The sequence below is a fragment of the Physeter macrocephalus genome, chromosome 6 (genome assembly GCF_002837175.3).
Source record: "Physeter macrocephalus isolate SW-GA chromosome 6, ASM283717v5, whole genome shotgun sequence".
NCBI lineage: Eukaryota > Metazoa > Chordata > Mammalia > Artiodactyla > Physeteridae > Physeter > Physeter macrocephalus.
This window is the reverse complement of record NC_041219.1, coordinates 29337719-29360922: the sequence shown is the minus strand read 5'-3', so window position 1 is coordinate 29360922 and position 23204 is coordinate 29337719. Positions and strand designations below refer to the sequence as shown.

At 38.4% G+C, this 23204-nt stretch overlaps 1 protein-coding gene and 1 pseudogene across 2 annotated transcripts in view; both read left to right on the top strand.

Annotated features, from left to right (window-relative positions):
* The window catches only part of NTN4 (netrin 4), a 109125-nt gene that overhangs the window by 20863 nt on the left and 65058 nt on the right, over nucleotides 1-23204 (top strand). For both annotated transcript variants that reach the window (XM_024127424.1, XM_007125127.4), the window contains exon 3: nucleotides 18040-18318. In XM_024127424.1, coding sequence (XP_023983192.1) covers nucleotides 18040-18318 — 279 coding nt within the window. The remainder of the gene's footprint in view (nucleotides 1-18039; nucleotides 18319-23204) is intronic.
* LOC102980812 (receptor of activated protein C kinase 1-like) lies at nucleotides 19299-21351 on the top strand (annotated as a pseudogene).

Below are 23204 nucleotides of genomic sequence, written 5' to 3'. Positions count from 1 at the left end.
ACGGGCTTCTCATTTCAGTGGCTTCTCTTGTGGAGCACAGGTTCTAGGCACACCGGCTTCAGTAGTTGTGGCTCACCGGCTCTAGAATGCAGGCTCAGTAGTTGTGGCGTACGGGCTTAGTTGCTCCACAGCATGTGGGATCTTCCCAGACCAGGGCTCGAACCCGTGTTCCCTGCATTGGCAGGCGGATTCTTAACCACTGCGCCACCAGGGAAGTCCCTTGTTTTCTATCTCTACAAACATATAAATTAGGGATACCAGTCTTTCAGTTGAACTGATTGTACTTCATTACATGTAGGTCAAAGTAGAGAAAATAATATCTACTTTTTATCTTTTAAGCCGGTTTATTGGCTTTTATTTCTGCAAGTTTCTCCTTCTAATTAGCTTTCAGCTCTCTTCCTTAATTAATCTCTTGCAATTAATCCTTGTATGTCAGACTAGAACTTAATGGGAAAAGGTATATGATTTATCTCTACTGGGAAAACTTTTCATGGTGGCGATCAACACCTATCTTCAAGGTCTCCTACAAGTGAAGGACAAAGTGGCCCTATGCTACCTATTACCATAGTGATAGCAAATATTTATCTGTGGTTTAGAGAAAGTCAGGAGGTCCCTTTGAAGTCTATTTGTTTTGTAGCCAGGATCTCCCCTCCAGGGTAACAGTGTTTAAAGTTTGATATATTTTTTAAACTTTAAGCAGTACATTTTGGTTGCTCCTGATTAAGTCTCTTGAATGAAAAGTTGAAAGCACATTCTAGCGGAGGTTTGCATCATGGAAATCCTCCAATAGGCACACAAATGTTCAATAAGAAAGCTAGTTTTAAAGTCAAACTAATTGGGACTTCCCTGGTGGCACAGTGGTTAAGAATCCACCTGCCAATGCAGGGGACACGGGTTCGAGCCCTAGTCCAGGAAGATCCCACATGCCGTGGAGCAACTAAGCCCATGTGCCACAACTACTGAACCTGCACTCTAGAGCCCGCGAGCCACAACTGCTGAGCCCATGTGCCACAACTACTGAAGCCAGTGCACCTAGAGCCTGGGCTCTGCAACAAGAAGCCACCGCAATGAGAAGCCCATGCACTGCAATGAAGAGTAGCCCCCTCATGCCGCAACTAGAGGAAAGCCCGCGTGCAGCAAAAAAGACCCAACGCAGACAGATAAATAAATAAATAAATTTATAGTAAAAAATAATAAAATAAAATAAAGTCAAACTAATTGCCATCTGTGGTTTTCTATGGTACATAGTTAGGGAAGGTGTTTGTTTTTAACTTATATGTATATATGCATTTTTATAAGGAAGATTAATTGAGGGGATAAACAGAGGGGAATAAAAATTTTAAAGCCTTTAACATGAAAAAATGGCTGAAAATTTTTGCCACAATGGACAATTTTACTGGCATTCAGTCTTGTTAGTGTTTAAGAGTTGTCTTACTCTTTTTTTTTTTTTTTGAGTTGTCTTACTCTTAAAGAGGAGGATAAAAGAAAATAACTATTTATTTATAGAAATGTAGATGTAGTAGACTTAGAGAATTCTTCTGGGTGTTAACAACTGAGTGTTCATGGTTTATCTTTTTTCAATGTGGGTAGGTTTTGTAAGTAAACTGGAGATCCAAGCCTGACTCTCTCAGTGCACTTCATTTAAAGGAATATCTCAATTGCTGTGCTGCAGGAAAATTCACTTTTCCATGTGCACAATTTTACATTCTGCATTAAAGTACCTTGATATTACAGTTAAGCAACTGAGGCATAGAAGAGGGTAAAGAGCTTTGTTCTGATCATGTTGAATGACAGCAGGGCCAAAGTGAAACCCTAGGAACTTTTAATTCAGTAAGTGAAATAGCTACCCAGAGCTATTGTAATATCATCTACTTTGAAAAAAAAAAAAAGGGATATCTACAACACTGTGGTTTCTGCTCCTTAAATACTGAGTACATCTCCAAATACAACAAATTATAGAAAGCAATTTCATTTGCAAGTTTCATTTGCTCAAGGGAAAGATCTCAGGTAGAATCCTCTACCCTTTAGGGAGGAAGGGGAGATGGATAGGGAAGGAATAAGAAAGAAAGAATAATTACATTTAAGTATTCAAAGTGATCTCCTTAAAATCAGTTAGGTTTTCCCTTTTGTCTCATTTCTGACATTCAAGAAGTTGCAACATATTAAAAGTTAGCAATTTGAAACAGGATTTCTGCTCCTGCTTGTGAAGGATTAACTGCTGTAGGAATTACCTTTCCACATTAAAAAACTAGAAAACCAGGAAAAAATATGTGATACAATTATTTCAGACTGGCCAACAGGCAGCACAAGACTGATCTCTGAGAGGGGAAACAAATATGACAAGCCCTGTGACTGTCCAGCTTATTGATGGGGCATTTCTAAGGCATGGCATAGGAAGGGGAACCCAGAGTCCAGTGATCTCACTGACTTGAGGAGATCAGTGCTCAAGGAGGCCAAGGCACTAGAATTTGTGGGGAAGAATACTGGAAAAGAGGAAGCTGCAGAAAGAGAGAAGTCCAAAGGTCCCCTCAAATCTTTGGCTGAATACTGAGCTGCTTATATGTGAACTAAAACTCTATGAGAGGGGGAAAAGAACTGATAGAATGCAGAGGTTAGCTGAACAATTCCTAGTATTCCCAGAAGGCTAAGAATAGTTCATGTTCCTACCACCCAAAGTGGAAAGACCTCATAATTCACAGGCACTGGGAAGGGTTCTCAGAAGGGTCCTCAGATGGCCTTACTAGTGGGGTTAAATTAGCTCTAGAATAAAGACTAGACTGGATTCGCCCTAACGAAAATTAAAAACAATACTCAAAACGATTTGACCCCAAGTAAATTAACTGCAGAACAAAGTCTAACTCTACTTAGAGAGATGCATCAAAATCCAGCAACCAACAACATAATATTTACAAATGTCTAATGTTTAATCAAAATTAACAACCATGACACACTACTATATACAAAATAGGTAACTAATAAGGACCTACTGTATAGCACAGGGAACTCTTCTCAATACTCTGTAATGACCAAATGGGAAAAGAATCTAAAAAAGATTGGATATATGTATGTGTATAACTGATTCACTTTGCTGTACAGCAGAAACTAACACAACACTGTAAATCAACTGTACTCCAATAAAAATTTAAAATAACATAAAAGATAAAAAAAAATTAACAACCATGAGAATATGACTCCCGACCAGAAGAAAAGTCAATTAATAGAAACAGACCCAGAAATGACACAGCTGATAGAATGAGCAAACAAAGGCAATTAAAGCAGCTATTATAAATATACTCCATATGTTGAAGAAAACACAAACACTTTGAAGATAGAAATAGAAGATATAAAAAAAGATCCAAATGGAGCTTCTAAAGATGAAAAATGCAATAGCTGAAATGAAAATATACTGCAAGGAATTAACAGCAGATTAGATAGTGCAGAAGAAAAGACTGGTGAACCCAACAACATAGCAATGGAAACTATAAATTAATGAAGCACATAGAGAAAAGATAATTAAATGAAAAGAGTATTAGTGAACTGTGGGACAATAGTGATCTGCCATTCACGTAGCTGGAATCTAAAAGGAGAAGCAGAGAACAAAAAAATTTTTTTTTAAGGAATAACAGGCAAATCTTTTCTAAATTTGATGGAAACTATAAATCCACTGATCTAATAAGATCAATAAACTTCAAGCAAAAGAAACATGAAGAAAACTATACCAAACAAAGCTGTCAAGGTGATTCAATGAAGAAAAGGTAGTCTTTTCAACAAACAGTGCTGGAATAATTGGATATCCACATGCAAAAGAAAAAAAAGAAGAAGAAGAAAGAAAAAAAAGAACTTAGTTCTCAGCACTTAGTTCACACCATATAGAAAAATAAACTTGAAATGGACTGTATATCTAAATGTAAGACCTAAAATGATAAAACTTCTAGAAGAAAACATAGGAGAAGATATTTATGACCTTGAGTTAGGCAAAAATTTCTTAGCTGGGACACAAAAAGCACAAATCATAAAAGGAAAATATTGATAATTGAATTTCATAAAAATTAAAAACTTTAGCTTTTAAGACACCATTAAGAAAATGAAAAAGACAAACCACAGACTGGAAGAAAGTATTTGCCAATCACATATCTGAATATATATTTACATATCAGAACTTATAAAGAACTCATAACTCAACAAGAAGAAAAACAACAAGAATAAAAATGGCAAAAGATTTGAACAGATACTTTACCAAAGAAGATGTATATCAAATAAACACATGAAAAGATGCTCAACACCATTAGTCAACAGGGAAATGCACATTAAAACCACAATGAGAGACTGTTCACATTCACTATCAAGGCTAAAATTAAGAAGACTGACAATACCAAGTGCTGGTGAGAATGTGTAGCAACTAAAACTTTCATCATACATTGCTAGGAGAAATGCAAAATAGTACAGTTACCTTAGAAAACAGACTTGCAATTCCCAATAAAGTTAAACACGCTCTTATCAAACCACCTAGAAATTCCTCTAAGTACCCATGAAAAATAACTTAGGTTCTCACAATGACTTCTATGTGAATGTCCTTAGCACTTTTATTCATAATAGCCAAAATCTGTAAACAACCCAAATGTCTATCAATGGATGAATGAATAAACAAACTGCCAAAATTCTTCAATCGCTTCTTTCTTGCTTCCTTTACTTTGTCCCTTATTCTTTCTTGAAACCTTTACAAACCGTTCCTTATTCCATCTCTCAAAAGTCTTCTGTGAGCCAGCCAACCCCTCCCCCATTTTTTTTCTCAATCTTCTTCCTTGCCTCCTGAATTGAATTTGCCATCAATAACTACATTTTCTTTCTTTGCATTCTCACTTCCTTTGGCTTTTAGGAAAATGAATTTTCATTATTTTCCTACATTGCTCACTGATCCTTCTTTTGTATTATTTCTGGCTCATCTCCTTTCTTCTGGCCTCTAACTATGAGTGGCCCCTAAAACTTAGCCTTTAGTTCTTAGTTTTTGTTCTAATATTCATTTTTTTGCCTCTCACCTATGGGTGTTCTGCCCCACCCTTCCCCCACTGCCTCCACCATGGTTCAAGCTCTTCTTTTTGCCAGATTTATTCTCCTAAAGAGAAGCTCTAATTATTTCTATCCCCTGATCACCTGCTTTAGACTTTTAATTATTCTATAACCAAACAAAATTAGTTGTGATGTAATGATAATAACACTGAACTTGGACTCCAACAACCTGGGTTCAAGTACTAGCTCTGTCACTTACTAGGTAGGTGAGTTTGGACATGTCAACTAACACCTTCTCAGGGTTTCTATATCTGAAAAATGGATATGAATAATAACCACACCATAGGTTTACTGTAAGGATGAAATGAGATAAATAAAGGTGAACGCAGTTTGTGACATGTAAATCCTTATCAAGCATGAGTATCATCTTTCCACAAATATGTGTTAACTCTTCTATGTGCCAAGCATTCGCTATACACTGGTAGGCAAGCAAACAAGGCCCTCTGCACTCATGGGGCTCACAGTCTAGAGAGGAATATAAGCAATTAAAATAGACATGGTTAAGTTTTAAGTCTGAAAGAAATAACAGGTGCATGAACTAGCACATTGGAAGAACATCTTGTCTAGGCTTGCAGTGGAGAGGAATGGTGAAGAAAGTGACATCTAAGATGACACCTAAAAGATACGTAATGAGTTGGCCAAGTAATGGGGTCAAGCAGTGGGTGACAGTGGCAAAGAGGTGTGAAAAGTATTCCAAGCAGTAGAATTTTATGGGCAAAGGCTGGGAAGGGAAGGGAGAGAGACCATGGAGCTTTCTAGGAACAGAAAGGTGTTCAGTATGACTGGAGTATATAAAGTTGAGTACAAAGAGAGGGAGCAAGAATTGGAATTTTCACAGGCAGTGACAGCAGAGAGATCATGCATGCAATTTCAGCATCGGTGAGGCAAACAGAAGGTATCAGTGACCCAAGATGAAGCAGAGGGTATTCCAGACTGTAGGCCGAACATGGTTCTAGGAAACAGAAGGTAAATGCTGAGAAGTTACTCAGGTTGACATACAATCCACATCTGAAGGGCCCCCGTCAATGAATCCTAGCCACTGGGCTGCATTTACTGATAGGGCTCAGTCTCAAAGAAGAGAGACTGGCAAAAACAAGGCAGGTCCCTAATAAAAAGCTATTCACCAATCAATTTTATTTATAAAGACCAGTAATTTTTCAAGGTGTTTCTATATCTGATATCTTTTTAAAAATCTTCACTGTATCCCTGTGAGCCAAACAAGACTAGGTATCATTACTTTTATGAAGGGTACAGTTATTCACATCCATGAATAAAATAAAGGTGGCAGGCACAGTTAGTCCCATCCATTATTAAGATGACAGGTGGAAGTGGGATAAATCATATATAATATTTTCCTTAATCCTCCACTTTAGATTTAAGTTTAATTCAGGAATGGCTAGCTGCCAAACAAGTATAAAGTGGGATATAATGGAAAAATCATTCGATTGGAGGTCAGGAAACTGGGTGCTAGTCTTAGCTCTGTCACAAGCCTATGGATTGACCTTTGGCAAATCACTTTAAGCACTCTGTGCCTCAGTTTCCACTAGTCGGACTAGATCATCAATTGCTAAGGACTCTTTTGACACTCAAATCCTATGACTCCAAGTACTGAGGGCAAAGGAAAAGCAAGGATTCCAAATGTATTGAAAAATGTTTTAAAATTTATTTTTAGCCCCAATCTTTATTTTTATTTTGGTCTTCTGTCTTGTTTCTTGTTCCTCCTTGCCGTTCTGTCGTTTCCCTTCCCCCTGAAGATATTTAAGAAGCTGCCTTTTCATCATTTTAAAACTGTAAATATGCCCTTGAAACATGCAAAGAGGCTTTTGTGTACTTACAAATCGAGGTTATTATAGTACAAGTAAGTCACTTGAGTGCACTGCATTCCTCAGCTTGCTCCATTGAGAGCTTTATTAGCTTATATTGTCCTATCTTAGAAGAACTCGTTGAGTAGATAAGACTCTCCCACTTTAAAAGGTGGGCTATCTGATGAAAAAGGGTGCTTAATGCTCTAGAGTGTAAGCAAAAGGATTTTGGCACTGCCCAAAGACAGACACACTTCTCTAAGACAAGTAGGTGCTCCACTTAAAGTGGCACAGACAAGGACAAATGTTCTAAAATTAAACCAACCAGCTGCTCCGCCACAGATGCCCACCTGTTAATTATGCTATCTTTTCCTTGTCCAGCCTTCTCTCTCCATGAAACCGGAACTCTTTACTCACGGCAACCCTTAAAAAGCCTGAAACTTCACATACTTTCCCAAAGGTTACCTACCCAGGAAAGCAGAAAGCTGGTTTCAAAAACATATTAGGGTACATGTACTCAAAGAATCTGTGCTCTTTGAGCTTTTCATCTCAAATTCCTAAAACTTCAACTTAAATGGTGCCAGCAACTAACTTCAGAAGTCAATTGATATAAAGCCATCCTTGTTTGTGTGGTGACAATATAAAACTAGAGTGTGTGAATTCCACTAAATTTTAGGAACTTTTTAAGTATGGGAATTTGCAGTGTTGAGATAGCTTGATAAACAGTAGAAATGAAGACAAATATATCAGTTTCTATGTTTAGGTCTTAGGTGTGTCATCAACCTAACAATAAACAGAACAGTTGTCAATGTGTAGTAGTTATGAGATTCAAATGAATTTATCAGATGCTATTTGTAAACAACTAGTAAACAACCACATAAAACAAATGATGGCTTTATAATGTAATTGGAAATATTTCTTTTTTTCTTTTTCCATTGAAAAAGAGGTAAATACATTTTTATATTTAACATAATTTTTAAAAGGGAATAAAACATATATATATATTTCCAAAAGAAACACTGGAAGGAAAACTAAGAACAAGTAAAAGGCACTGCCTTCAGAGGATGGAGAGGACATCAATAATATAAGACTTTTCTAGATAGACCCTATATTATAGTTTTGCCTATGGAAGCAAAAACGTTTTACATATTTTTAAAAAATGAAATCAAGAAGAAAAGGGCATCTGTAAAGGAAATATTTCTTAATACAGATGTTATTCTAACCAGGCTTAAGTAGAGTAGGGAAGAAGTGTGATTATTTTTCTAATATAGAGTTAGTTATTACTGTAGATTATATTAGGCAAAAGTACCAGGGATTCCTCTCTAAATAGGTTGTCATCCTGGCAGTTGGTGTAAATTTATTACTGAAAATACATTATTCAAATTTGGCACTCAAAAAGTATTTTAATATTGACTAATAGTAAATCCATTTTTTTCAATAAAGTAAAATTTTTAAGTAAAACTTTTAAGTGGTATAAGATTAGCAAACAACTAAGATACTTTTAAGATGATAAACTTTCTTGTGAAGTACTATGTGCCTAGTATATTCTCTTATGAATAAAATTCACATTATATAAATAAAATTTTATTATATTTATATTATTATTATTTTGGGGGGTGGCCACGCCATGCAACATGTGGGATTTTAGTTCCCTGACCAGGGATCAAACCCATGCCCTCTGCAGTGGAAGTGCAGATTCCTAACCACCGACCGCAAGGGAATTCCCATATTATTATTCTTGTATCAGAAAATAAAAATAAATCTGTCTTAACATGATTCTGTATTGACTCAGTCTTTCAATATGTATTGTTGAGAATCTATCAGACAGTAGTACATGGGAATACAAAGATGCATCGCAGCATAGCATAAAAATATAAAGTAGAAGATTATAATAAGTATCATAAATTATAAAGAAAGTTATAGTGAAGGTTTACCTGTTAAAATATGCAAATTACCAAAATTGAATTATCAAATAAACTTATAAAGTTTAAATGCTTATGGTTTCAATTATTTTTCCTATTTCTTAGTTTGATAAGCCCCATAAGAAAACTCATTTGTTCTTCAAGCCTTTTTATCTGTTGAATGGAACCACACTTCTAGCTTTATTATGAAAATTTCAATATGTCATTTCTATGATATTTTTATACAAAAATAAGGGCTTAGTCCAATTACAGTTTTATAAATTGTATTTTATACAATTAAGCTCTCTTGGTTCTTTAGACTTCAGCTCTCAGCCAAGATGCAATAACGAGAACCAGACTAACCCTACTGCCTGAAACAACTAAAAAAAAAAAATGGACAAAATATATGAAACATGTTTTCAGGTGTTACACATCAGGCAGCAGAGGACAGTGATCCCTGAGAGAGCAAAAGCAAATGAGGTGAACCCTGTGATTGCCCCAGCTTATTGCCTGGAGTTTCCAGGCTGGAGTACAGGGAGGAGGAACCTAGGAGGAGCCTAATGGATTTCCTGAATTAAAGAGCTGAGAGTCTGGGAAGGCCAAGGTGGCTAGAGTTTGCAGGGCAGAGTACCAGAGAAGAAACAGCTGCACTGGAAGAGGCTTCCAGATATCAACAGATGGTCCCCCTCAAGTCTGCAACTGAGTACTGATCAACACATGTGTTTAAGAAAACTACCTGAGGCCAAAGAAAGAACCACCCTAAAGGACAGAGGGAGAAAATCCTCAGAGGTCATATGGGACCAGGACTAGTCAGCCAGAGTGGAAAACCTTATAATTCAACCTTGTGATGCATCAGTAGAGTAATTAGAAGGGTACTGCCTGAGTAAAAGTGCAGAGCCAGCCCAATACTAATGAATGCATCGGCCTCACCTAACAAAACTTAAAAGCAAGTCTCAAAAAGAGCGAGCTATTTCCAAGTAACTGCACCCCAGAAAAGAGCTCAAGAATACAAAAATATCCCAGCAATCAACAAGGTAAAATTCACAGGCTTCCCTGGTGGTGGCCCGGGTTTGATCCCCGGTTAGGGAACTAAGATCCCACAAGCTGCGTGGCACAGCCAAAAAAAAAAAAAAAAAAGAAATGGGATTAGTAGGTTAGAAACTACAGAAGCGAAGATTTGTGAAGTTCAATATATAGCAATAGAAATATGATCCAATATGAAACACAGGGAGAAAAAAATGCAGAAAAATAAATCAGCAATTTAAATAAATAAATCAGTGAACTGTGGAACAACTTCAAGCAATCTAATATATGTGTAGTTGGAGTCCATGAAGGAGAGAAGAGAGATGAGGGGAACAGAAAATTTAAGAAATAATGGCTGAAATTTTTCTAAATTTGATTGTAACTATAAATCCACAGGTCCAAGAAGTACAACAAACCTTAAACACATTAAACAGGAAGAAAAATACCCCAAGGCACATCATAATCAAATAGTTTAACAACCAATAGTAAAGAGAAAACCTTGAAGCAGCAAGAGGGGGGAAAAAATAACACATATGTACAAAAGAAAAAATACAAGAATGGCAGCTTTTGTACAAAAACAATGCAAGCCAAAAGACAGTGGGGCAGAATCCTGAAAGCAAAAAAAATTATTAACCTAGACTTCTATACCTGGCAAAAATAGCTTTCAAAAATGAAGAAGAAGGGACTTCCCTGGTGGCACAGTGGTTGAGAATCTGCTTGCCAATGCAGGGGACACGGGTTCAAGTCCTGGTCTGGGAAGATCCCACACGCAGTGGAGCAACTAAGGCTGTGCGCCACAACTACTGAGGCCACACGCCGCCACTACTGAAGCCCGTGAGTCTAGAGCCTGTGCTCCGCAACAAGAGAAGCCACTGCAATGAGAAGCCCGTGCACCGCAACAAAGAGTAGCCCCCACTCACCACGACTAGAGAAAGCCTGTGCGCAGCAGCAACGAAGACCCAATGCAGCCAAGATTAAATAAATACATAAATATTTTTTTAAATGAAGAAATAAAGAATTTTTCAGGCATAAAAAAGCAAAAAGAAAAAAAAATACCAGCAGAGCTGCACTACAGGAAATGTTAAAAAAAAAAGTCCTTCAGGCAGAAGAAAAATGATACCAGATGGATATCTAGATCTGTGCAAGGGCATGAAGATCATCAAAAAGGGAAAATAGGTGGCTACATGTAAAATAATTGTTTTCTTATTTTTAAAATCTCTTTAAAAGATAATTGACTTTTTAGAGAAAAAATATTAACAATGTGTTATGGACTTTATAATATATATAGAAGTCAAATGCATGAAAACAACACAGATTGAGGGGAGGAAATGGGAGTACACTGCTGTAAGTGTCTTAAAGTATATGTGAAGTGGTAAACATTATTTAAAGATAGACTGTGCTAAGTTAAAGATGTATACTATAAACCCTAAAGCAATCACTATTTTTTATAAAAGAGTTATAACTAATAAACAAAAACAGAAGTAAAAAGGACCCTAAAATGTTCAATCCAACAGAAGAGAGAAAAAGAAGGGGACAGAATATAAAGCAAAAAGCAAGATGGTAGATTAAACACAAACATATCAACAATCACATTAAATTTAAAAGGTCTAAACACTCCAATTAAAGGCAGAGATTATCAAATTGAATAAAAATTTTTAAAAGACACAATTATTCTGCTTATAAGAAATCCACTTTAAATATTAAGACATAAGTAAGTTAAAAGGGAAGAATGGAAAAAGATATACCATGCTAACACTAATCAAAAGCTTTTGATAGTGGCTATATTATTATCAGACAAAGTAGATTTCAGATAAGAGAATATTACCAGGGATAAAGAGGGACATTTCGTACTGATCAAGAGCCAATTAATCAAGAGAATATAACAACCTTACATGTTTATGCACCTAATAACAAGGCTTCAAAGTGCATGAAGCAAGAACTGCAAGAAGGAATAGATAAATTGATAATTATAGTTGGAAATTTCAACAACTTTCTCTCTGAAATTGACAGAACAAGTAGAGAAAATCAGTGAGGATATAGATGATTTGAATAACACTGTCAACCAACTTGATCTAATTAACATTTATATAACACTTCACCAGCAACAGTAGTATATACAATCTTTTCAAGGGCACGGGAGCATTTATCAAGATAGACCATATTCTGGGCCATAAAACAAGTACCAATAAATGTAAAAGGATTCAGATCATACAAAGTATATTCCCTGACCACAAAGAAATTACTTAGAAATCAATAATAGGAAGGTATCTGGGAAATCCCCAAATATTTGGAAATTAAATAACATATTTTTGAATAACCCATGGGTCAAAGAAGACATCAAAAGGAAAATTAGAAAGCATTTGAACTGAACTAAAAATGAAAACACAACATAGAAAAATTTACGAGCTGCAGCTAAAGAAGCACTTAGGGGAAAAGAAGGTCTCAAATCAATGATCTACAGTTCCATTTTAAGAAACTAGTAAAAGAAAAGAAAATTAAACCCAAAGGAAGCAGAAGAAAGTAATAAAGATGAAAGCAAAAATGAAATAGAAAAATAGAGAAAATCACTGAAACCAAAAGCTGCTCTTTTCAGAATATGAAGATGTCTAGGGTTTCAAAAACCATTAAATAACAGTTGCAGTTTTGATCCTGAAGCTTCTATTTTTGGTAACTAAGAAAACTAGACCAGAAACTATGGGAAATATCTAGTATTTGTATGTGTTTGGGTGCTTGCTCATGCCTGCCTGATCTGCTTTCTGAAGAACATGAAAGATCTTGTGTGCTACTGAAGAGAAAGAATCCATAAAGCCATTTGAAATGTATTACCTATCTTTACATAGGTATTTATACAAATGTGTGTGTTCACATACTCCTCATCAAGAGTGCAGAACTGGTGGTAAGACCATCTTGCTTTCTTTATTTTTCTAAACCCTATTCCCTATTTGGCTTCTCCTTTTAAAAAATGCTATTTGGAGAAATCATTCATTCATTTATTCGTTCAACATAATTATGAAATGCTACAATATGCCAAAGACTGTGGGACATGCTGGGGGACACAGCTGTTAACCAGACAAACAAGATGCCTGCCCACTGAGCAGAGTCTAATGTGAGATACAGACAAGTAAATAGGCAATAACAATGTACTAGTGTAAAAAAGCTGTCATGGAAAGAGCAAGTGCCAGAGGAGTCCATGGGATGGGTAATCAACTTGGACCTGAAATATTCCTCAAGCTAGCAGCTGAAAAGTGTTTTTTTTAATGTGATAACTAAGTTTCTCAAATTATTATGATTCAACACAGGCAATAAAATTTTAGGTACAAAGCAATATGTCAGGTATGAGTTCAATACTGAAAGAATTCCTTGATTATTACGTACCAAATACTTCCTCTACTTCTTATTCTGTTCACACTGTGTTAATACTCTGTTGAAATTTCTATCTCAGAGTATAAATAACCCATATCGAATACAATTTTTACTAATTCTCAGTATTATTGAGAGTTTTTTGTAAGTATTCTAGAAAAGAAAGAACATATAGGTGATTCGAACCTGTTCAGAACTTCTTAAAGATCTCTTTGTTTTAGTGGGGCATAAGAAATGGCAGAACCTAAGCCAAGAATCCAGATCCTTAGGCAAAGTTTGAGGGATTCCAGGATTAGAGAAGTGAGACAAGACCAGAGAAATGTGAAGATTCCAAAGATTATGTAGGAAAGGGTCCATGATTCATTCAAGAAACTCAGAGAGCTTTTAAAACTATGCATTCCTTTAACTCTTGATTTTCTCATTTGGAAATGTGTCAGGATATTATTATAAACTTCCATATTCTAGCTACAAGATTGTACATTGTGATGTTATACTGAAAAGTTAGAAGCAACTTAGATGACTAACAGTAGCAGTCTGGCTGAATAAATTATGTCATATCCACACAATGGAATTCTAACCAGGTTTTAAATTATGTAGCAGTGTTTCTCAAAATTTATTGTGCATCAGAATCACTTGGAAGGCTTGTTGAAGCACCGATTTCTGGGCCCCACCTCCAGCATTTTTGATTTGCCAGTCTGGTGTAGGGCCCAAGAATTTACATTTCTAACAAGTTTCCAGGTTGATACTGATGACATTAATCTGGGGGCCACACTTTGAGAACTACTGATGTATGTAGAGTTATTTTTAATGATTTGGAAGAATATTCACAAGGTATTGCTAAGTTGAAACAAAGTTGTTTACATTATATTCTATATGTATACATATAGAAGTTTAGATGGAAAAATATTATCAAGCTGGTATCCCTGGTTGCCGTTAGAATGAATTGAATTGTAGTTTTTTAATGTCTTCTACATTTTGAGTGACAGATTTTTCTGTAATGAGCATAGTATTAATCACTAAAACATAATCAAATTTCTTAGTTAAAAAAATAAAATCATGAAATCCTGGCCAATGGCACTAACAAGCTGGAAACATCAAAGTGGGCTTGACCCTAATCCCCCTCTGGCTTTTTAACTATGTCTCGTTAGGAGTGCATCTTCAGAAGCAATCACAGGCAGAGGAACAGTGATGGGCCCATAGGTACATCCAGTTCCTGATGGGGACAAAAACAGAAGAGGCTGATATTATATGGAGGGCTTCTACACTTTTTCTTCCTTCATTTAAGTAGTGCCATACAGGCTTCTTCTGGGGATATTTGAAGAAAAACTGGGTGGGACCCAAAAGGCGACCTGCCAGAAGTTTGAAGCATCTGGATTGGCACACTCTTTGTTTCCTGACACAGGGTAGATCCATTTCCCAGGGTATCAGATTAAGGCGTCTCCTTTCTGGAAAAAAGATTTCATGGTTTAAATTCCCATCCACTTTTGTGTCTGTGGCACTCCGCTGTCTCCTTTCCAGCACGCAGCCTCAGGGGTCATGATGTCCGTTCCCTGCTGATATCAGCGTGCCAACTGTGGTGTCATGCACACCAAGCACAGAGCCGCCATTCAGCTTCCACAGTCTGGGTCCAGGAAGCAAAAGAGCTTCTAAGTTCCTACAAACCTTGACAGATCTTCCTGTAGTCTTGCATGTGCTGAACAATTCTCACGGGGAGGGAGAGAGAGGGAACTAGGGTAAATGTCAAGGGTAAATATGTGCCAGGAGCAGAGACAGCAAACAGTTGCAACCAATGTTCAGGAAAAGGATGGGTGGGTGACAGTGTAGTATGCAATAGACTTTTCAGTGGAATACTTATTTAGTTAGCACTGGTTACCTTTTTCCATGTCTTTGCACCACTGTGGTTGATAAATTGGGAGGTAGCCACATCACTGATCTTATTTAGAGCAAGAGTTCTTCACAAATGTCTAACATAATGCCAGTGTTTGAGAGTCATATGGAAAATAAACCCCATGTAAAGCTCACAATGGATTCAATGCTTTTTTAAAAATTTTTTTAATGATTCAAAATGTGAAATCATGTTCTGATTTAGGCTGTTGTTAAAAGAAAAAGACATTAATTCTATATTGACTTTCAAATAAGTGACATATTGTTTAATGGAAAATTTTATTCCATAATATGTTGCTTTCTACCACTTTCCATGTGAATAAATGGTGCAGAATATTGTTTAAGGTACAACTTTTTTAAGTTTTGCAAGTTCAAAATTAGCTACATATGCAGATACTGGTTAATAATTCATTATTTGTAACTATTGCTTTAATACAACTTCTTACTTGTCCCCTTCTGGTGCTATGACATGAATTCAGTATGTGAATCTGTTTAGGACCCTGTAAAAGGAAGTTATTTGAAATTCTCACCTATTATTTGAATGCCAAGAACAATGTTATAATTAATCAATTCATTTACCAAAAATTTATTGAATACTTATTCTGTGCCAGGCACTGTCCTGGGATACACCAGTGACTCCGCTCAAGAAGTTTACATTCTAGGGACTTCCCTGGTGGTACAGTGGTTAAAACTGTGCTTCCACTGCAGGGGGCACTGGTTCTATCCCTGGTCTGGGAACTAAGATTCCGCATGCCACGTGGCAAAAAAAAAAAAAAAAAACAAGTTTACATTCTAGATGGGGAAGACAGTAAAACATTAAGCAACTACAACTAAAATGTGCAGGTGGTAATAGCACTAAGGAAAAAAAAAAAGCAGGGCCATTATAAGGACTTTGTATTTTATTCTGAGAGAAATGGGAGGTCTTTAGGTGCATGTAGATCTAAGCAAGGACATGGTCCAATTTCTGTTAATAGAGAATCACTCTGGCTGCTGGATGGAGAATTGGCTATAGGAGGCCTAGTGCTGATTATCACCTTCCCTTAAGTTATATTTCACTGAGGATAGTTCTGTACCAATAGACCTGGAGATGTGATCCTACAGAGTAGATTCTTGCCTTTTCATACTTTCCATGCAAAAGCAATTTATAAAAAGAAATTTTTCTATCCAAAGTATTCCTTAAAGAAAAATTTTTTTTTTCTGGAAAGTTACTTTTAGATACATTCTCTCTAAATGGGAGTTTATCCAAAGCTTACTTTTTAATAATTACTTTACTTTCATACTACAGTCAGCCCTCTGTATCCACAGGCTCCACATCTGCAGATATGGAGGGCCAACTAAGGGACTTGAGCATTTGCAAAATTTGGTATCCAGGGGGGCCTGGAACCGATCCCCCACGGATACCAAGGGACGACTGTATGTGGTTATCAAAATATTTCTGTTTTTTTGACATATTTTTAAAAAGCCAAGAGATGCTTAAGAATTTTTCAGAGGAGCTTTGTATTTCTTACTATATAAATCAACAAGATTGATTGAGGTTTTTTTTTTAACTGCATAATGAGGTGTAACAGTGTTGCCCTCCTTATAATAATGCTTCATGTTACATTATATTTATATTCACTGGTTTCCATGGGCAGTGATTTCCCTTTCCACTAACCTCTACTCCTCCAAAGTAACAGGTCCACCAGAGAATTTGCACCACCCCACCCCAAGGCCCATTTTATTGCCCCTGTATAATGTATAGACTCACAGACATATCCAGTCTGTCCCTTCTGAGCCTTCCTGCCTCTGGTTTCCTCCTCAGAACTAATGCCTTAAGTTGCCTATAGAGTCTGTCTATAACCTGCACAATAAAAAGTCTCATTACTTAGTTACACCTTGCATTTAACCAAAAGTGCTGTTAACTAACTTGATCAGGTACATTACTCACTGCATTGGGTTCAGGTGACTTCTGACTAATTTTAGAAATCAAATCCACCCTCAAAGGGTTGTATATTTACTTCCAGTAAAAATATTCCAAATATATGCCACAAGTTGCAAGGCAGATCCAGAAAAGGAGAACCAAAAATACTCATAGCGAAAGTGGTCCCAATTAATAACTGATGAGTCTTTGAAAGGGTCATACCTCATTTAGAAACATAAGTGCCTGGATCTTTTTTTTTTTTTTTTTTTTTTTAGCGGTACGCGGGCCTCTCACTGCTGTGGCCTCTCCCGTTGCGGAGCACAGGCTCCGGATGCGCAGGCTCAGCGGCCATGGCTCACGGGCCCAGCCGCTCCGCGGCATGTGGGATCTTCCCGGACCGGGGCACGAACCCGTGTCCCCTGCATCGGCAGGCAGACTCTCAACCACTGCGCCACCAGGGAAGGCCCTGGATCTTTACCTTGCAGTCACTTCCTAACTGGTCTTCCTGCTTCTATTCTTTACCCTTTATAATCCATTCTCCTCGTAGAAGCAAGAAAGAGTTATCTTTTAAAAAAATGCAAATCAGATCACATCACTTCTCTGCCTATTACCTTCCAGTGGCTTCCCACTACAGTTAGGATAACTCTACCACGGCCATTAAAGGGCTCTCTATTCATGATCTGTCATACGTGGCCTCTGTCCTCCTCTCCACTGTCCCCTTGTCCCCTGAACTCTAGTCACACTGGTCTTGTTCTTCCTTGGATAAGCCAAGCTTGATTCCACTTCAAGGCCTTTAAACTGGCTGTTCCTCTGCCCAGAATGCTCTTCCCCCAAGATCTTTGTATGGCTGCCTTCATCCCAAGAGTCAGATTTCTGCTGATTACTCAATTTATACTTCTTCTGCATCCAAACAGGCAGCACATCTGTTCCTTGGAATAACAGGGCAGCTCTTCCCCAGGGGTGATCAAGGTCTGAAAACCTCTTGTTATCTTATCACTTGCAGATAATAGAAGGTATAAATCAAACCAGGACTACATGGGGCAAATAGTTCAGGGTTTGCACACAGTCCTATATATGCACAGCATTTTCTTTTTCTTTACAGGTTATTTTCAGAGCTTTGTCACCACCGTATGATGTGGAGAACCCTTACAGTGCCAAAGTGCAGGAGCAGCTAAAGATCACCAACCTCCGTGTGCAGCTGCTAAAACGACAGTCTTGTCCCTGTCAGAGAAACAGCCTGAATGCAGAGCCTCAACATTTTACGCACTATGCAATCTATGATTTCATTGTCAAGGGCAGCTGCTTCTGTAATGGCCATGCTGATCAGTGTATACCTGTTGATGGCTTCAGACCTGTCAAGGCCCCTGGAGCATTCCACGTGGTATGTAAAACAAGTCGTCACTTACGAAAAAAATTCATCTGGTAGTCTAAGTTCCCTTAGAGTGAGTCTGTGCTTACATGGTTCTTCTTCTTTCTTCCTCTGCTGATTCACTCCTCCGACTCCATGCCCATCCTATAAAGTGCCTATGAACTTGTTTTTTAATCTTCCATTTTAGAATTATAAATAGTCAAGTATGATAACCGGATTCCTTGGAAAACATCCATGCCAGTTTTTAGTACCATGACTTCCAGATATAAAGTGTAAGGTGAACAGTAGGAGAGGTTGGCATAATCATATTTGTGGCATTATCACATAGAAACCAGCTTTGACAGTAAATGGGTACCATTCTTAAGTAGATTTTAGAGTGGAAAAAATAAGAACTTCAATTTAATGCCCAGTATCTTTTGCCGGCCAGCCAGTAGAATAAACAATAATTTTCCTCTGTAAAGAGTAGCCTCTCACCCTAAGGCAGACTTAAATGCTCTTTCCTCTAGGCTCACATTTCTCATTGCGCTTTCCTCTGAACTTTTACTTGTTTGCATCTCCCAGGAGATCACGAACTTCCTGAGGACAGGGACTGTGTGATCTTCATATCCTCAGGACCGAGTGTATTACCTGAGCCAGAAGCAGGTGTTCAGTACGTGTTTGGTTGAATGATAGCAACATAGGAATAGGGAGATGATGACAATTACTGTCATTGTCCTCACCTCATCTTCTTCCAAAAAAGATACAAAGTGGCTCAGACAGCAAGTACCTTGTTGGGATGCATCCAGAGCTATGAATGAGGATTAGGCAAGTAGGAGAGCACTCTAATTCTTTCATTTTATATTTTGCTCTGATACTTCTAATCAAACCAAACCAAAAATAAATAAATAAAACTTAAAAGGCCTCAGAATATCCTTACTTCATTACCTAAAGAGTAGACTTACACATTTGTCTTCTTTCTCCCAGCCCTGATATAGATAGGGCCGTGAGGGACCATGAACCAGTTAGCCAGCAGGATAGTCTGTGTTAGCTGGGCTGAGTTGCTGGGGTGCAGAATAGCATTGGGGTAACTGAAATGACTAGGACAATAGCCAGGAAGTTACAAAAATAGAAACAATGCTATTACTTCTAGAAGTGAATCTGGGGCTTCCAAGTTGAAGGAAGTGCAATACTCATTCAACAAACATCTACTAGTTTCTACTCATTAATGGATTTTTGAACCAATATTGTTTCAAATAAAGGATGGAATAATTTGTTATACCGAAGTTAAGTGGGTTCAGGTATTATTCAAATAGAAAATAACCTAGATATTCTAGATACATGTCAACCAACTAGACTGAAAACCAGAAAATTTGCATGAGGTAAGATGCTAATAAATTTCTGCCATTATATTTAAGTGCATTAGCGAAGGAGAGTCTGCTGGCTGCAATGTACTGAATGTTTGTGTCCCCACCCCAAAACTTGTATGTTGAGACCCTAATCCCAATGTGATGGTATATGAAGGTGGAGCCTTTGGGAAGTAATTAGGTCATGAGAGGGGAGCCCTCATGAATGGGATCAGTGCTCTTAAAAGAAGAGGCCAGACAGCTAGCTAACTCTGTTTCTGCCATGTGAGGACACAGTGAGAAGTCTGCAGTCTACAACCTGGAAGAACGCTTTTACCAGTACCTGACCATGCTGACACCCTGATCTCAGACTTCTAGCCTCCAAAACTGTGAGAAATAAATTTCTGTTATTTATCATCCACCCAGTCTATGGTACTTTGTTCTAGCAGCCCAAACGGACCACGACACCGGCCTTTTGTTTCCTCAACTATCTTTGTAATCCAAGCCTTATAAGATTATTTCAGGTTAGAGTCCTGAGCAAAAGGAGAGATACAAGCTTAGAGGCCCCCAAAACATGGCCCAGAATAGGCCATATTTGATTTGTCTCATGACCTATGAGACAACCTGAATGGCTCTGGTCAACCAAACTAAATTATCAGAGTTCTCAAGAGGCTTATAAAGCATTCATGAGTATGCATTTAAAAGCAATAGTTTTGAGACTTCCCTGGCGGTCCAGTGGTTAAGACTCCACGCTTCCACTGCAGGGGGCATGGTTTCGATCCCTGGTCGGGGAAATAAGATCCTGCATGCCACATGGCCAAAAAAAAAAAAAAAAAGCAGTGGTTTCTTTTTCTTTTTTTTTTTTTTAAAGTAAATCCTCTGAATGTAAACTTTCAAAGAGTTAGCAACACTTTCTTAGGCTGAAGAGAAAATTCTGGAAGTTTTTATTATATGCTCTGGGTGTATGCAAATACACTGTCCAGGGTGAGAGCCACTGGGAGTGGGTATCTCGCATCTGCTTCTCACCCAATAGCAGCAATCCCATCATCATCTCCTGTGCCCGGGACAAGCTGGTCAAGGTATGGAACCTGGAATACTGCAAACTGAAGTCCAAGCATATCAGCCCCCCGGGCCACCTGAACACTGTGACTGTCTCTCCAGATGGATCCCTCTGTGCTTCTGAAGGCAAGGATGGCCAGGCCATGCTGTGGCACCTCAATAAAAGCAAGCACCTTTATATGCCAGATGGTGGGGACATCATCAATTCCCTGTGCTTCAGCCTCAACCACTGCTGGCTCTGTGCCACCATGGGCCCCAACACCCAGCTCTGGGACTTGGAGGACAAGGTCATTGTAAATGAACTGAAGCAAGAAGTTATCAGTACGAGCAGCAAAGCAGAGCCACCCAGTACACCTCTCTGACCTAGTCTGCTGATGGCAAAAGTCTTAAAATACAACTGTTCTCTACAATCTTCTGTCAGCCTACCAAGGCTTGGACAGTGGTGATGGTAACATGGATGTCTGGGCTGTGCACCACTTCATTCAAGAGGGCATTAATGTTTGTCTCTGCCGATACTATGCCAAGAACATGGGCTTACATGGTGAGCATGCGGGAGCCTTCACTGTGGTCCTACAAAGATGCTGAGGAAGCCAAAAGGGTGGAGTCACATTTGAAGATCTTGATCCATCCCATGTATTCTCAATGGAGCCCTGACTTGCCTTAACCATTGTGACCAGCCTGGATTTGCAAAAACAACGGTTGCAAAAAGTGAAAGGCATGGCCAACTGTGTCATTAGATTCGGATTCAGCTTGTCTCCAGCCTCAAGAAACAGGGCTTCTCCCACAATGGGCAGCACATCACTGACCAAATTGGCATGTTTTATTTCACAGGGCTAATGCCTGAACAGGTGGAGTGGCTGACCAAGGAATTCTCCATCTACATGACAAAGGTCAGCCACATCTCTGTGGCAGGGGACACAGAAAACTGGGCTACCTTGCTCATGACATCCACCAGGTCACCAAGTGAGTTCCCTGATGAGAGGGAACAGAGACAACCTTCCTGTCTTCTGCCTCTGCAGTTGTGAGATTCACACGGAGGATGAGGCAGGGTGAATCATTATTTTCAACCACAGTGCTTAACACTCAGCAATGCGTTTCTCAGAAAAGAACATGTAGTGAAATGGGGCAGAAACATCCGTGGCTGGTGTCTGGAACTTTGTGGCTCTAAACTAAATCTTCCCCATCCTTATATCTCCAGCTTTTCTGTAAGAATTTACATGTGCAAGGAAGTCAGAGCCCCCCAAAACCTGCCAATCACTCCATTGTAATATTACAGAAGCTTTAACTGAAGCGCCCTGCAGGGTCGGGGGTTCCTCTGTGGATCCAGCATGTGAAATAGCCCCTGTCCGAGGCTTCATGAGAAGACCTAGCTCTGACATTAACGGTGATGCCTGTTCTCCAGTGGTTGAGGAGCCTTGTCAACAGATCATATTACAGAAATCGTGTTCTGTGAAAACCAGCAAGTCTGCTGCCACTGCAACAAGAAAAAGAAAAGATGCTGTCTCCTGTCTTATATAAGTGAAAAGAAAGAAAGCTCTCCTTTTTAATACTTGCAGGCATTTTTAATGTTCCCCTCTTTTCCCTTATCACTGCTGTTCTTTTCCTTAGAAAGATCTAGAACTAGCCTAGATTTTCATCCTGTTCTACTACTTGATTGACTATCAGGATTTACTTACTTGAAGAATGAAGAACATCATTTACTGCTCATCCCATACCCTCACCTCTCTCAGCAAGGAGCAGTGGAGAGTAGGTAACTGCACTTTATTTCAGCAACCTCTTCAGTGATTATTTCCTGTCAGGATGTTGCCTCTGGCCAGTCGGACCTCATACTTTCATTCAGCGTGGTTGTGCAGTCACTCATTTCATATCATGAGTAGGCCAATGCAGTGTTGTACCAGAAAAGAGAATTCCCTGGACTTTGGTGTTAATCTTTGTGTGCTGCCAGCTAGGCTTAGGCTTTACCGTTTGGAAAGGTAACCTTCAACTGCTCTGATCATGTAGACTTATTGCAGCTTGGTTTCTCTGTTACACTAAAGTTACTGTAGACCCTGCCCCCACCACCCAAATAGACAACTATCAACCTAAAAAGAGGATCTGGATAACCAAGTAAAGGGGATTGTATAGTAAGTGTTTCTCCATTTCAAAAGGATGTTAGAATGAGAAGTCTCCATCCTAGAAGACCCTATGGGATGGAAACCTCATTTCCTTACTCATCTCAGGCTCCTTTGAAATTGGAAGCCATTTCTTCTTAAAATAATATTCATCTTGTGACATCCTACTCCCCAGCTTTCATACTGATTTCAACTTCTGCAACAATGGTGGTAGCCCCCAGTGCTGTAACTATAGCATGTACCAAAACCAGGCAAGACCAAGTCACACGTGGAGCTAGGGCCAGGTAAGGGGTTAGAAACAGGTAAGTGGCCAAGGCCATGATGGCTTGCAGGGATCTGGTTCCAGAAGAATTCCTGCTGTCTCTACTCTCTTTAAAAAAAAAAAAAAAAAAAAAGCCATAAGCAA